This window comes from Ochlerotatus camptorhynchus, unplaced genomic scaffold (genome assembly GCF_037179485.1).
Source record: "Ochlerotatus camptorhynchus isolate MF236.1 unplaced genomic scaffold, CSIRO-AGI_Acam_v1.1 ptg000037l, whole genome shotgun sequence".
Lineage (NCBI taxonomy): Eukaryota > Metazoa > Arthropoda > Insecta > Diptera > Culicidae > Ochlerotatus > Ochlerotatus camptorhynchus.
Window position 1 is genome coordinate 527,324 of NW_027040528.1, and position 12,999 is coordinate 540,322.

The 12,999-nt window shown below is 38.1% G+C and overlaps 2 protein-coding genes across 2 annotated transcripts; both read left to right on the top strand.

Moving 5' to 3' along the window:
• Positions 1-3,170: 3,170 nt before the first annotated feature.
• LOC135710689 (uncharacterized) lies at positions 3,171-9,204 on the top strand. Its single transcript, XM_065233336.1, has 3 exons — positions 3,171-3,416; positions 3,495-3,898; positions 8,872-9,204. The coding sequence occupies exons 1-3, from the start codon at positions 3,186-3,188 to the stop codon at positions 9,116-9,118; spliced, it is 882 nt and encodes a 293-aa protein (XP_065089408.1). The 5' UTR covers positions 3,171-3,185; the 3' UTR covers positions 9,119-9,204.
• A 1,422-nt stretch (positions 9,205-10,626) lies between these two features.
• LOC135710698 (glycine N-acyltransferase-like protein 3) lies at positions 10,627-11,636 on the top strand. The gene is made up of 3 exons (XM_065233347.1): positions 10,627-10,844; positions 10,914-11,335; positions 11,399-11,636. Exons 1-3 carry the CDS (start codon positions 10,638-10,640, stop codon positions 11,619-11,621), a joined length of 852 nt encoding a protein of 283 aa, XP_065089419.1. The 5' UTR covers positions 10,627-10,637; the 3' UTR covers positions 11,622-11,636.
• The last annotated feature ends 1,363 nt before the right edge of the window (positions 11,637-12,999 follow it).

Genomic DNA, 12,999 nt, shown 5'->3' on the forward strand with positions numbered 1-12,999 from the left:
TTAAGTTGGCGATGCAACCAAAAGTATATATTGTTTATGTGTTGCTCATTTAATCCCTCGGTAGCAGACTATCGAAAGAAAATATTCATTTTGTTTAGTGATTATGAATTTTAAGAATCATGACGGAGAGCTTGGGATTAAACCCATGATTTTCTGCTCAGTAAGCAAAAATGATCCCTCCCGGGTTATCGAGCATCTCAGAACCATAACGCTCCGCGACATAACAGGACTTCGTTTTCGCTTGATATGTAACGAACGACTTAAATACGCGATAATGCAAATAGTTTCCGAGGTTGACGATTAATCTCAAATATAAAAATGACGATGGTGATTATCAAAAATGTATTGCACGCAACCATTCTTCATAATACACTTTTTTTCTACCTATCTTTATATTAGGCCTATGGACCATGCGTTAGCTTCAAAACTTCTAACCAATCTGGAAAATCTATCAGATCACAAAAAAAAAACAAAACCAAAAACTTAAAACGTTTTAAAGATAGTTGCAAGCAGTGTTCATCACATAGTAACTGACAGACTTGGTCCTCAAAAAAACCTTGGTCAAAATTTCATTCAATTTTTCATCATTGGTATTGACAATTGACATGGTTGCCTTGACTGTGACTGTTAGCTCAAATGAGTGACGAAAGCAGAATTGTCAATGTCACCGTGCATTGTCAAGATTTTGCAGCACTGGTTGCAAGTAAACTTAGCTGAAAGCTAATAAATAAAAAAAAAACAACGCGTAAATAGGCAAGAAGTATTGAATCTCTTGTATCCAGGCATGGAAAATCATTTGCATTCATTTCATGCATTCATTTACATTCATTTGCCCTTAACTTTTTTCATCAACATAATTCCGCAAAATGATGTATGAAGCTTTTGTAGGTTTTGTTATTAGCTACAACTTCTGTTAACAACTTAAATCCGTATCTCTTATGTATGATGAACCAGAGCGAACAGAAGCCACTACTGTTTTTCAGTGAATGTATTTTACATTCACTGAAAAACAGTAACAAGTTCTGCCCGCTCTAATTCGTGATGCATAAGAGATACAGATTTGAGTTATGGGTAAAAGTTGTAGCTAATAACAAAAACTACTAAAGCTCTATACATCATTTTGCGGATTGCTGTTGATGAAAAAAGTTAGAGACAAATGAATGTAAATGATTGCATGAAATGAATGTAAATGATTTTCCATGCCTGCTTGTATCGTATGCTAATGTTAATTGACTGTAACAAAAATAATATGCTAAAATAAAATAAAATTTATTAAAATATTATGCAAAATTTACCTCCCAGTTCCTCTGTATACAGAACGAACAACCAATCGTTTGAGGCATACTGAATCATTATAAACACCGACGAACCGACATGCCACAGGAGCATTTCGTTTGTGCACAATTCGAATTGTCAAACGAGCGATTCGAACTTTCAAACGGGCGATCAGATCTGTCAAACGAGGTGAGACGCAAACCAAGGCAATATAAATTATATGTGGGTTCGTGTCCTTGCATATGGTATGACGCGATCGGATAAGTAGATGTCGGTAGTGTTTAACGTATTTTAAATATGGCGTCTTGGGCACGAATTTGAAAGTAGCTTGTATGAGCTGTCACGTAGGTTCATCGGTGTTATAAAGGTGATATGTTTCGCTATGGGAAATCATCATAGTTGCAAATATAAAGAGACTGAACATAACCCTTTGCTTCAGTACGTCCACCTACATGTCCCTGGGGAGGGGGTAAATAGGGCTCTTTCATATTGGACTCAAATCGCCAATAATTATTCCGTCTCATACCAGAAAGAAGAAGAGAAAAATACTATAGAAATTCTTAGCCAAAGTAAACTATCATTCAGTCAAATAGATTGGTGTGAGAAAATAATGGCCAGCTTTTAAAAGAAGGAAATATAATGCAATTACTTATTTTGTTTATGGAATCAAAAATCACGAAAACAGTAAAACTGGAAAGAACTGCTATGTTTTAAAGAAGAACAAATCCTCCAAAAAAATCATTTTGATTCCTAGTCCCGACTACTTCAAACTAGGGGAACAGGATTTTTCAGTAATCAAAAGAACACATCTTAGTCCTTGTTACTTTTTATGCCTTGTTGATAGTGACAAGACTCGGCTTTGTCCACCGAGGATGATCGTGAAACAAGGAAAAATGAGTTAGTAAGTCTTCATCTATGTGGTTCCTAATCTTCTATTCGTTGTTCTCTAGTTTGAACTGGTTAAGATTAGGGATCTGATGCATGGTCATTATCGGTGTCATTCCTTAATTTTGTTGCTAAGAAATCCAATTTTGATTGACAAAGGGGCGCGCCTTTGAAGTGTATTGCAACACTACTAAGGGTATAAAGAGCGGGACCTTTCAATTAGAGTCGGATCCTTGCGATAAATGCAAGAATGACAACTGTAAAAAAGTCGAATACTTCATCATTTCTCAATAGTGATGGAGTAATACGAGATGCACTAAACTAAGGACGGGATATACTACAATAGATCAAATTACTGGCCGCAGTGGTGTTAGGTCCCGAACAGAGGACAAAAAGCTGGAAATGATTCAGCCTAATGGCCATCCGGCCTAATGACCATTCGGCTTAATGGTCATACAACATTCTACCATACACACCGCCATACATTCGCGACTTAGTAAAATGTCGTTAGTGAGCTCCCTGACGATATTTCGAAAAAAAAGGTTGTTCAAAGCGTTACATCTGTTTATCTGTGGTGTCCTGGTCTAGTAGGGATTTTCCATGACAAACAAAGTTGGTAAGCATATAATTATTAGCAACTGCACTACTGAGAGATTACTGTCATAGTAAGCCCGTTATCATACATTAAACTTCATGAATGACGGAGGCACAGAGTTCCGAACGTTTTTGATTTATAGCAGCTATCTCCGCAGTAGTATTTGCGCGTGGGTCAACGAGTTTCACTCCACTTTATTACTCTCCAGTAGCACAATGCTCGCTATAATACTCTCGCTCTCAGCGACTAATCGAGCATTTAGCGTATAATAACCCATACTAGTAGTGATGACGATATGGACCGTACATCTATCGCTCAATTTTTGCACGAAAATTTGCTCACAGCAACAGCAGCAAATAACGCTGAACGCGCTGCGGTACCATGGTCTCTCGCCAGATTAATCCATCAGTTGTCTAGTTTATACGGTACGATGAGCACCGCCGTCGACGCCACCGCCACCGTCGATACATTGACTGTGATACCACCAGAAAATTGGCCCGAGCTACGCGATCTGTATGTGGCTAATTGGCCCGTGAATTTGGTGGCCTATCACACGGTTGATAATTTCATCCAGTGGCATCGGAAGGACCCCGGCATCAAGCATCTCACATTCTACAGCCTGAATGGGGACTGGCGAAAGGATGGCACTTACGTGATAGTGGTAAGTGAAACAGAGCGCAACAGAGTATGAGTCCAGTGGTGGGATGGTGGTGAAATCAGTGTTATTTTGCTATTGCAGGATCGCTATCAGCTGTTTCTCTATACGCTTGCGGGTACCAGCAGTGATGTGCTGCAGCGGGCACTGCACTTACTCGATTGGAGCCAAGGGTTCAAAGTGAGTTCGTTCCTAGCGAGGCATCGGAATGCGGTGATTAATGTGATCGATAGTAAAGGCCTTCGGAAGGAGTACGACAGCTGCACCTATCTGTACTATATGTCGAAGGAGGAATCGACCAAGCTGAAGGTCGAGCTTCCAGAGGGATTTCGACTGGCAGACCTGACGGCCGACGATGCTGTCAAAGTTGATGCGGTTTGGCCGAATAGGCACACGGGGTCGTTGTTTTTCCTACAGCGACTTGCCGCATGGAATCCCAACGTTGGATTGTATAATGCCTGCGGAGAACTGGTTGCATGGTGTTTCAGGTAAATGAGAGTGATTGTGGTGATTTTCAAGGTCTTCGATTTTTTTTCTGCTGTGAATGGAAGTGAACTGATGAATCATTCGTATTGGCAATTTCGGTACGAGGGATGCAATTATTACGTTCAAACGGATGGTTGCGAAGTCAATTCCTGTGCAAATAAGTAAACTCAAAAGGCGTCAATTTTTAAGTTTCTGTCTGTTAAAATCCTTTTCAATTTGTTCTAGTATTCTAGTCAAGTCAAGAGAATTCTGGTTGTAGAAAATAATCACGACGGAACTGGGATCCAAACCTAGTGATATAATTATGAACCAATTCTTCGTCGTTTAATGCGTGTCTTCCGGAATAAATTTAGTCGAATATTTTCAATACTACACGAATATACGAAAAATACATCAAACGTATTGGTTCCTTATATCAGGGTGGCACTGAATTTCCATTTTAAAGTTCCAGCTTTTTCCCGGTTTTCCTGATTGATAATTCAAAAATTTCCCGGTTTTATTAATTTTTTAATTCAAATATGACATCCAAAATCATTACGATTTTTAGCTGAGAAAATTTTCAACAAGCGCAGCTATCATTTTCTAAAGCAGAGTGAACTGCTGAATTATGAGATATATATGAAGCGAAATTATGGTTTCCCCATAGTAATTTCCATATAAACTTCAAATGGTTTGTGCGAAGTCAGTTTCTTACTAAATGAGTTCAAATATTGGGAGGATAATCAGGATCCAATTTGGAATCGTTTAAGCACTGTGGAGCGAACATTTCAAATTTTGCATCAGTCTACTGCACATACACTCAGTACTGATAGCAGTAGAACAAATCAGGCAAGAAACTGAAAGAATATGAAAAGCGTTCTCACCGAGTGCAAACTCGAAAATGATAGGTTAAAGAATCGTTCACTCTTTCTAAAGCGAGGAATCGTTTTGCCAGGCGTTGGATGTTGGAACAGTTTTCAGGATTCTAATCATTTATTTAATTTTCTAGAGAACTCGGATAAGAATGTATGAGGAGGGAAGCTTTTGTTATTATCGAAGAAAATGGGCCGAAGGATATCAGAATTTTATGAAAATTTTGAACACAGATAGAGTTTTGCTATAAAGTCTGGTCCATTTAGAATCCGGACACATATAACCACGTTTTTTTTTTGGGATTGATTTGACGTAAGAAAAATGTAATTTAGTCAAAATGAAGGTATTTATTTGCACATTCATAAAAAAATCAAAATTATTCCGACGGCGTTCAGATGAAATCGCGGACTGGACTGGTCAACCTCAGCGTATTTTGGGACTTTTATCCTTAAAATCAGAAAATTTGCGGAATCATAGATTTGAGAATTTCTTGATAATTCTGCGAACTGCAGGATAGCTCTAATAGCTTTAAAAAACTTTCAGATCTACGGGAAAGTTTTAAGATCCGTAATATGAGATTCCAATGGTCTCAGGGCTTTTCCATACAGCTCAGTAAAATTTCAAGAACTGTTCCATTAAATTCAGGAATGTTACAGGAACTTACCAGAAGTTTAAAGATATTATATGACTTCAATTGAATTTAACATTTTAAGGTGAGTGACGTGAACTTTTGTGGCTGTTCTGAGAACTTCAAAATAGTTCCATGAATAACAGGAAAATTGAGGGAACTTCAGGAATGTTCTGAGAGCTTCAAATATACTTCGAGAATTTTAAGCGAGAAATTTCAAGAAGTTCAAAAATTTTAAGATTTTTATTGAACATGAGGGAAGTTAAAAGAACTCAGTAAAAATTTCTGAAGCTTTATAGAAGCTCCAATAAATTCAAGGGACTGCAAAAAACGTCGGGATGTTAAGCGATTTCCAGTATACCTTCATTGATTTCAGGACATTTCCTGAAACATCCTCAGGTGAATAATGAGAATTTCAGTGCGGTCCATATATTTTTTACGAACCTTAAATAAGATCCGAGAAATAAAAGGAAATACTTGGATTTCAGGAAAATTTTAAGAACGACTGCTGGATAATAAGGTAAAATCTGAGAACTTCCATAACATTTTGGGCAGTTCTGGAAAGCTTTGAGAACTTCAAGGTGGTTCCATCATGGAAACGGCAGAATCATTTAAGAAGTCCTAAGATCGTCTGCGAAGTCAAGAATAACTTCAGAAAAGTCCAAATAACTTGTGGATACTTTAAATTAATTCCAAGAACCTCAGACAAGCTAGTTCTTGAGATCTTTAGACAAGCTCAGAGATCTTAAGGACAGTCGCAATAACTTCCAGAAACTTCATAATTTTGGAGAAATTTAAAGATCATCCTTTACAGATCTTTAAAAAACATTCGAGAGGATCAGAGAGCCTCAGTGTAGTTCAATTTAATTAAAGAAACTGCTTTGAAGATCTCTGATCATCCTTCAAATATTGCAGACTATTCCAAAAAAAAATATGAAAGTGCCTAAAAATCTAAAAACTTTTCTAAATTGGACTTCTCTGAAGATCCGAGAATTTTACTGAAGTTTTTGGAAAAGCCCTGAGTTTCTAGTTACGATAATTGAACTACACTGAGGCTCTCTGATCCTCTCTAATGTTTTTGAAGCTACACGGAAGTTCGTGCAGTTTCCATAATGTTCTAAACCTGAAGATTTTCCCTGACAATGTCTGGACTTAATGTTGTTACCAAACTATGTTTTAAGTTTTCTAAATTACTCAGAAGTTCTCTGGACTTAAATTTCTAAAATTTTCCAAGAATTCATGGAGTTATCTTGAATTTATAGACATTATCCTTTACAGATCTTTAAACTTCCCCAAAAGTATGAAGGATCTGGAAGTTATTGCGACTGTCCTTAAAATCTCTGAGCTTGTCTTAAGGTCTCAAGAACTAGCTTGTCTGAGGTTCTTGGAATTTGTATAAAGTATCCACAAGTTATTTGGACTTCTCTGAAGTTTTTCTTGACTTCCCAGACGATCTTAGGACTTCTTAAATGATCCTGCAGTTTCCATAATGGAACCACCTTGAAGTTCTCAAAGCTTTCCAGAACTGCCCAAAATGTTATAGAAGTTCTCAGATTTTACCTTATTATCCAGCAGTCTGTCCTTGAAATTTTCTCGGATCTTGTTTAAGGTTCGTAAAAAGTATGTGGACCGCACTGAAATTCTCGTTATTCACCTGAGGATGTTTCAGGAAATGCCCTGAAATCAATTATGCTATCCTGGAAATCGCTTAACATCCCGACGTTTTTTGCAGTAACTTGAATTTATTTGAGTTTCTATAAAGTTTCAGAACCTTTTACTGAGTTCTTTTAACTAAAAACCTTTAATTTTTGAACTTCTTGAAATTTCTCGCTTAAAATTCTCAGAACTTTCCTGAAGTTCCCTCCATTTTCATGTTATTTATGGAACTATTTTGAAGTTCTCAAAACAGCCACAAATTTCACATCACTCCCCTCAAAATGTTAAACTCGATTAAATTCATTTAATATATTTAAACTTCTGGTAAGTTCCTGTACCTTTTAAGATTTTTCGAGAAATTGTAGATAATTAAAAAAAAAATCTCAGGAATGTTTAATTAATTTCAGGAATATTGCGGGGTTGGAAAACTTGAACTGACACCTTCTTGATAATTTAGGGAACATTGACATTAAGGTTCGAAAACTTTGGGTAATCCAGAAATGAACTTGGAAGTTTTTAAATTTTAAAGGATGTTCCATGATCTTAAGTTTCGAAAATGTTGGGAAAATTTAGGAACTTCCGGATACATCACTAAAATTCAGGTGAATTATGGGAACTTTTAAAATGTTCTGAGAAAAACAGGCAAGGCTAGAGCAATATTTTGGAGTTAAGAGATCTTTTGGGCCGGACCAATAACTTCTGAGATGCATCGAAAACTTCTGAAAAGTCTAGCTTTTTAAAATCGTACGGAATTATGTTTGGGTTTCGATCCAGCGATTGGGATCTTCATCAGGGCTAATTTAAGTAGATCGTAAAACTTTTTGCGCTGAAAGGAAAATGGCACAACTTTATACTGCATGAAGATGGTCAAGTCTAAAGACTGAAACGTCGAACATAAAACATCGTATCGTTTTGTACTGGAAATCCAATACCCAAAAAATAGTTTTTTTTTAAGTTTTTCTGATTGTACTGATTACAGACAAATTTTACCCGTACTCTAGTTTTGTGTGTACTTCCCTTAATTAGATTATGGGCGCTCCTTAAAGGGGGCGCATGAATTTTAGGTGAGCATATGCTAAGTGAGTAACCAGGTCTAAATTTTCCATGACAACACTGTTTGTACTTTTCTGTGTCTGAAAATTTCGTGACTAATATTCATTTTCATATGAGAGACGATAGCGGCGCCGGTGGTGTAGTGGTAAGCGTGATTACTTCTCACCCCAGCAGGCCTGTGTTCAATCCCAGTCGGCGCCGCCGGGATGTTCTGAGGCATAACATCTCTGATCACCGTTGGTCCTCGGTTCATGAGTTGATGGGTCGATAGGTAGGGTCCAGGTGTGGGACCTGCCTTCCTGGCGTCGGTAGCATTGGTGCTCAGCACGGAAAACAAGATCAACGGAAAACAAACCAAGGAAAAAAAAATAAGAGACGATGAGGTGAATTTGCTTCACATGCTTTGAAATTAAATAAACAGGATAATAGTAAATTAAGGACATTGAATACATAAATGATTTCTTTGATATAGTCGCTTGAACATTTTTAGGTTATTCGTGACTTTTATGTGAAACAAATTTAAAGAATTGATCTTAAGCATGAGAGTACACCAGGACGGACTCCTTTGAATAAATTATGTATCTAATTTTTATCTATTTATTTTGTTAAAATCCCTTGGTACCAGTACCGAAACACCGGTATACGCCAAAATGGCCCGGTACTGACAACCTACATGCGATCCATCTACCACTGTAACGAGAAACGCTGTTCGATTAATTCCTCTTAATTTTTCTTGTCTATCTCATCAACGGAACCACACTAACATTCAATTTTTTATAATTTTAGACTCCAAGCTGGACCGCTAGGCGCCCTCCAGGTAGATGAAAAGCACCTCAAGAAGGGCTACGGATCCATAGTGACGGTGGCAATGGCCAAAAAGCTGGCCGATTTGAACCAGGACTGCTTTGGGCTGGTCAATAATAGCAACATTCCTTCCAAACGTATGTTCGAAAAGCTAGGCTTCCGACATACGGACTTTGCGTACTGGCTGCGAACGTATCCGACCATCCCATGTCATTGGAATGATGACTAGATCATAAGGCAGCATGCCGGTCTTGTTAAACAGGGAAAAAAATGATTATATAGCAATAAATTAGTCAATTTAATGCCAAACTGTTATCAAAATTCAGACTTGCCTTCTTCTCTTTCCTATTGTATCACATGCAATGGTCTTTCGGCGTAGGACTCCCATTCCTAATCAATTTACTTTGTCCGAATATTGCCAAAGACTTCCCTTATCACTTGCTTCCGTTTGTTATGATTCTCCTATCATCGCAATCTTCCGGTAGATAGCAACATTTGGCTCGTATAAATTGGCTCACATTTTGCACTAAAAGAGCAGAATCAATTTGACAACGCTTTGATTTGGAATCTCTGGTGCAGCAAAAATGGTGAAATCTATTATCGTTGTGATCGTGGTGGCAGTGGCACTGTTTGGAGCGATACACGCGTCGGATCTGATCCTGGGAAACTACCTGCCTGGTGACCGAATCCTTCATTCCCAAGCATACTTCTCAGCCGGAATTATTAACCAGATTGTGAACCGAGTCGTCAGCTACAATGGAGTATACAATGTGACTGCGGTGCGAGCCTACGATCGATCGTTCAACCGAACTGGGCTGGCATTCCTGCATGGAGGAGGAATTGGCCAACGGAACGTGTCGATTATGATTCAAGGATACCGCGCCGGAGTGGGTTACGACTATCTGGTGGAAATTTACGGACGGTAGATATTAGATTGATAAATGTGATACAGTATTAGTTAAGAACACAGTACGGATAATATAAAAAAAATACTACGGATAAGTTGAACAATTTTGTTTCAATCAAAGTTAAGCATTTAACGGTTATCAATTGATCGAATAGTGATAATTCAATACTTATGGAGAGACCTTCCGTGGATACTTCTATTGGAAGGTGAACCTCACTGAACATGGCAGCTTTCAGTTGAACAAGTTTGTTATTTCTCTTTATTTCTATCTCAGATCTCTTGTTCTTATTATCGATGCAAAATACTGAATACTACCCATTCAAATGTCATCGACTCCATCCCGTTCTTCTGTTCATAATGACATCGTACTTTATATTGTATGACTTCTTCTGGCGGCAGCCGGATCTTCTTTCATATCTTTACTATCGTCTTGTTTCTGCACAAGAAACACTAATTCTTTAATTCATCATGGACCGTGTTACCCCAATGCATTTCCATCAACAACCACAATGATAAATAATGTTATCAATACATACACAAACCCATTCTCCTACTACCTTTGAGTAGTCAACTTTTTCTCAACTCAATACACGTATGCAAGTAAAATGCAAAATTGCATAATTCAATTGAAGAATCAAAGTGACGATTGACTCACAGATGGGGAGTCGGTGAAAATGGTAATGACGTTTTGATATCTGTCAAATTGCATGACATTTTTTTAAGTACATCATCTTTTTTTGTAACTGTGGATCTTAAAATTAGGTGTCACATTAACAGTGTTGGCTTTGCTTTGATTCGCCAATCGACGGAGACAGTAGTAATTTCGCGTCAGCCACCAACAATGTCAAATCGACTCGAGGAAATCCCCGTAGAAAGTTGGCCAGAATTGCGCGATTTGTATCGTCAAAATTGGCCCGAACACGTGTTCGCCTTCGGTACAATAAGCAACTATTTAAACTGGAAGCAATCGCAGCACCGTGATTCACTGGAAGTGCAAATCGTGTCCCTCAATGGAACGTGGAGGGAGAACGGAACATTTCTACTCTTTGTAAGTGTTTGCGTATTTTACGGTTTTTGCTTTATAAGCTCGCTTCAACGAACATCTCTGTCGTTTAAGGATCATTTTGAAATTTACTTCTACTCATTCGAAACAACCACCGGCTACTCTTCACTAATGGAAGCGCTGCTTTTGGTTGATTGGGGTAAATACCGCGAAGTCAGTATGGATTTCGTTGAGAAGCATCTAAATGCACTGGATAAAGCTATTTCCATCAAAGGACTGCCAGTCGTGAATGATGAACTAACCAACTTTTACCACATTCGGAAAGAGGACGCATCAACGGTGGAGGTGGATTTGCCTCATGGATATAGCCTAAGTCGACTATCAATCGATCATCTCGATTATGTTTACCGTCTGTGGCCACTGAAAGATAGCATCAGTAAAACCTCAGGCTATAATCTTCTGAAACGACTAATTTTGCTGAACGAGAGTGTTGGTCTTTTCGATGAAAACGGTAAGCTGCAATCCTGGTGTTTACGGTAAGTTTAAGATTCTAAACTAAGGTAAAGTATTGAGACACTCAGCTTAACATTCACTTACAGTGATCAAACCGGTGCCTTTTCTGATTTGCAAACATGCGAAGAACATCTGCGGAAGGGATTTGCACGGATTGTGATTCGGGAATTTGTTCGTCGGTTGGCATCTATGGGAGATGATTCGTATGCTTTCGTTCTTCAGAGCAACTACAACTCCTGTCGGCTGTTTGAATCGATTGGGTTTCGGAAAATCACTCATCTGCACTGGGTTGTCATCCGGAATAAGTAGATGTATAAAGCGAATACTGAACAGTGCTGTAAATTCTCAAAATCATTTGAACATTTTTGATGAAAATGAGAACAGTAGCTATTCTCTATCAAAGGGGACCTCCTCCGAATGGGTGATATCAGTTGCTTAGTCATTTGACGAAGGCATGGATCTTTCTCATTTGAGAAACGCTATATATCATTCAATTGAGTGTCGACATCGACCTTAAATTAGCCTTACATTGATCCGACATCGGGTTGACTTGTCTGTTCGGGACCATTTTGCTGGATTTCTTCTATACTCCACTGTCGTCTATCAAATGATAGTGGGTTACTCAATTGACAGTGACAATGAGCTTCAAATTATGATCATGTGAGAATTCGTTTACACAGAATTGATTGAATGGTTGCATTGGTTCATCTTCAATCGAATGATATGAAAATTTACAGCACTGATACTGAATACACTGCACAGTGGCCCGAAACAGCAAGTTAGCGGAAATAAATTATTTTCTTCGCGTCTATTCTATTTAGGTAGTTAGAGTCTGAACGGAAGAAAAATGACAATGTCAGAATAAAAGAGAAAAAAACTGGTTGCTTTGATGGCGCGCAGAATGTGTATTTCAGCGCGGCGCAGGACACTATAGACAAGAGCTTTTTTATGGATTCTTTTCTATGGAAAGCACAAAGCGCAAACGTGAATGAACCTGCTACGTTTGGGCAGGCAGCAGAGATTAGGAGAAAATAGGAAAAGGACAGTCCATTCAAAGGAGTGAATGAGTTCAGTTCGCTCTGTAAAAAAGGTGTCAATAAAACTAAGAATTGTTCAAGGCAAAATCGTGTGTTGTGATTTAGTGACTAATTTCCCTGTACCAAGCTATCGAACTAAACAGAGTCTACGGCGTTTTTTTTATAAAAATGATGATTAGGGTGGTCCTCTTTTTCACGAAAACAGCAATCCAACTTTTGTGTTATAGGTGAATACATTCTTCAGCATTCTTTGCTTAAGACGTCAATTTTCTAGCTCTTCATTTGACCATGCTAGAACTTTTTTTTTTCTAATATTGGCGAGTGGCTACAACGCTTTGATGAGACAATGAAACCCCACCCCGAAGCTTCTCCCCTGATCCCATCATTCGACAATGTACCCTTCTTACCTCGCGTAAACCACGAGTATTCGGTTCCAACTCCTACTAGACATAGAAATAAGTGAATTTTGTTACACACTATGAACAATTAATTATCGACTATTGAGCCTTCCAAATAAACGAACTAGATAAAAAAAACATTTTTTTTTTCTAATTTAAACTAATCCCTACAAAAAAAAGAAGTATGATGAAATTCTAGGAGTATTCAAAAGGAGCTCTTGAAAAAAGGTTCTCGAAAGCGACCCAACAGGA

What these genes read in the sequence shown, in the direction of transcription:
- LOC135710698 (XM_065233347.1), top strand. Translation starts at nt 10,638, where the DNA reads ATGTCAAATCGACTCGAGGAAATCCCCGTAGAAAGTTGGCCAGAATTG. An exon ending in ACGGAACATTTCTACTCTTT is followed by an intron (nt 10,845 to 10,913) that starts GTAAGTGTTTGC and finishes CTGTCGTTTAAG; the next exon opens with GATCATTTTGAAATTTACTT. An exon ending in CTGCAATCCTGGTGTTTACG is followed by an intron (nt 11,336 to 11,398) that starts GTAAGTTTAAGA and finishes ATTCACTTACAG; the next exon opens with TGATCAAACCGGTGCCTTTT.
- LOC135710689 (XM_065233336.1), top strand. Translation starts at nt 3,186, where the DNA reads ATGAGCACCGCCGTCGACGCCACCGCCACCGTCGATACATTGACTGTG. An exon ending in ATGGCACTTACGTGATAGTG is followed by an intron (nt 3,417 to 3,494) that starts GTAAGTGAAACA and finishes TTGCTATTGCAG; the next exon opens with GATCGCTATCAGCTGTTTCT. An exon ending in CTGGTTGCATGGTGTTTCAG is followed by an intron (nt 3,899 to 8,871) that starts GTAAATGAGAGT and finishes TTATAATTTTAG; the next exon opens with ACTCCAAGCTGGACCGCTAG.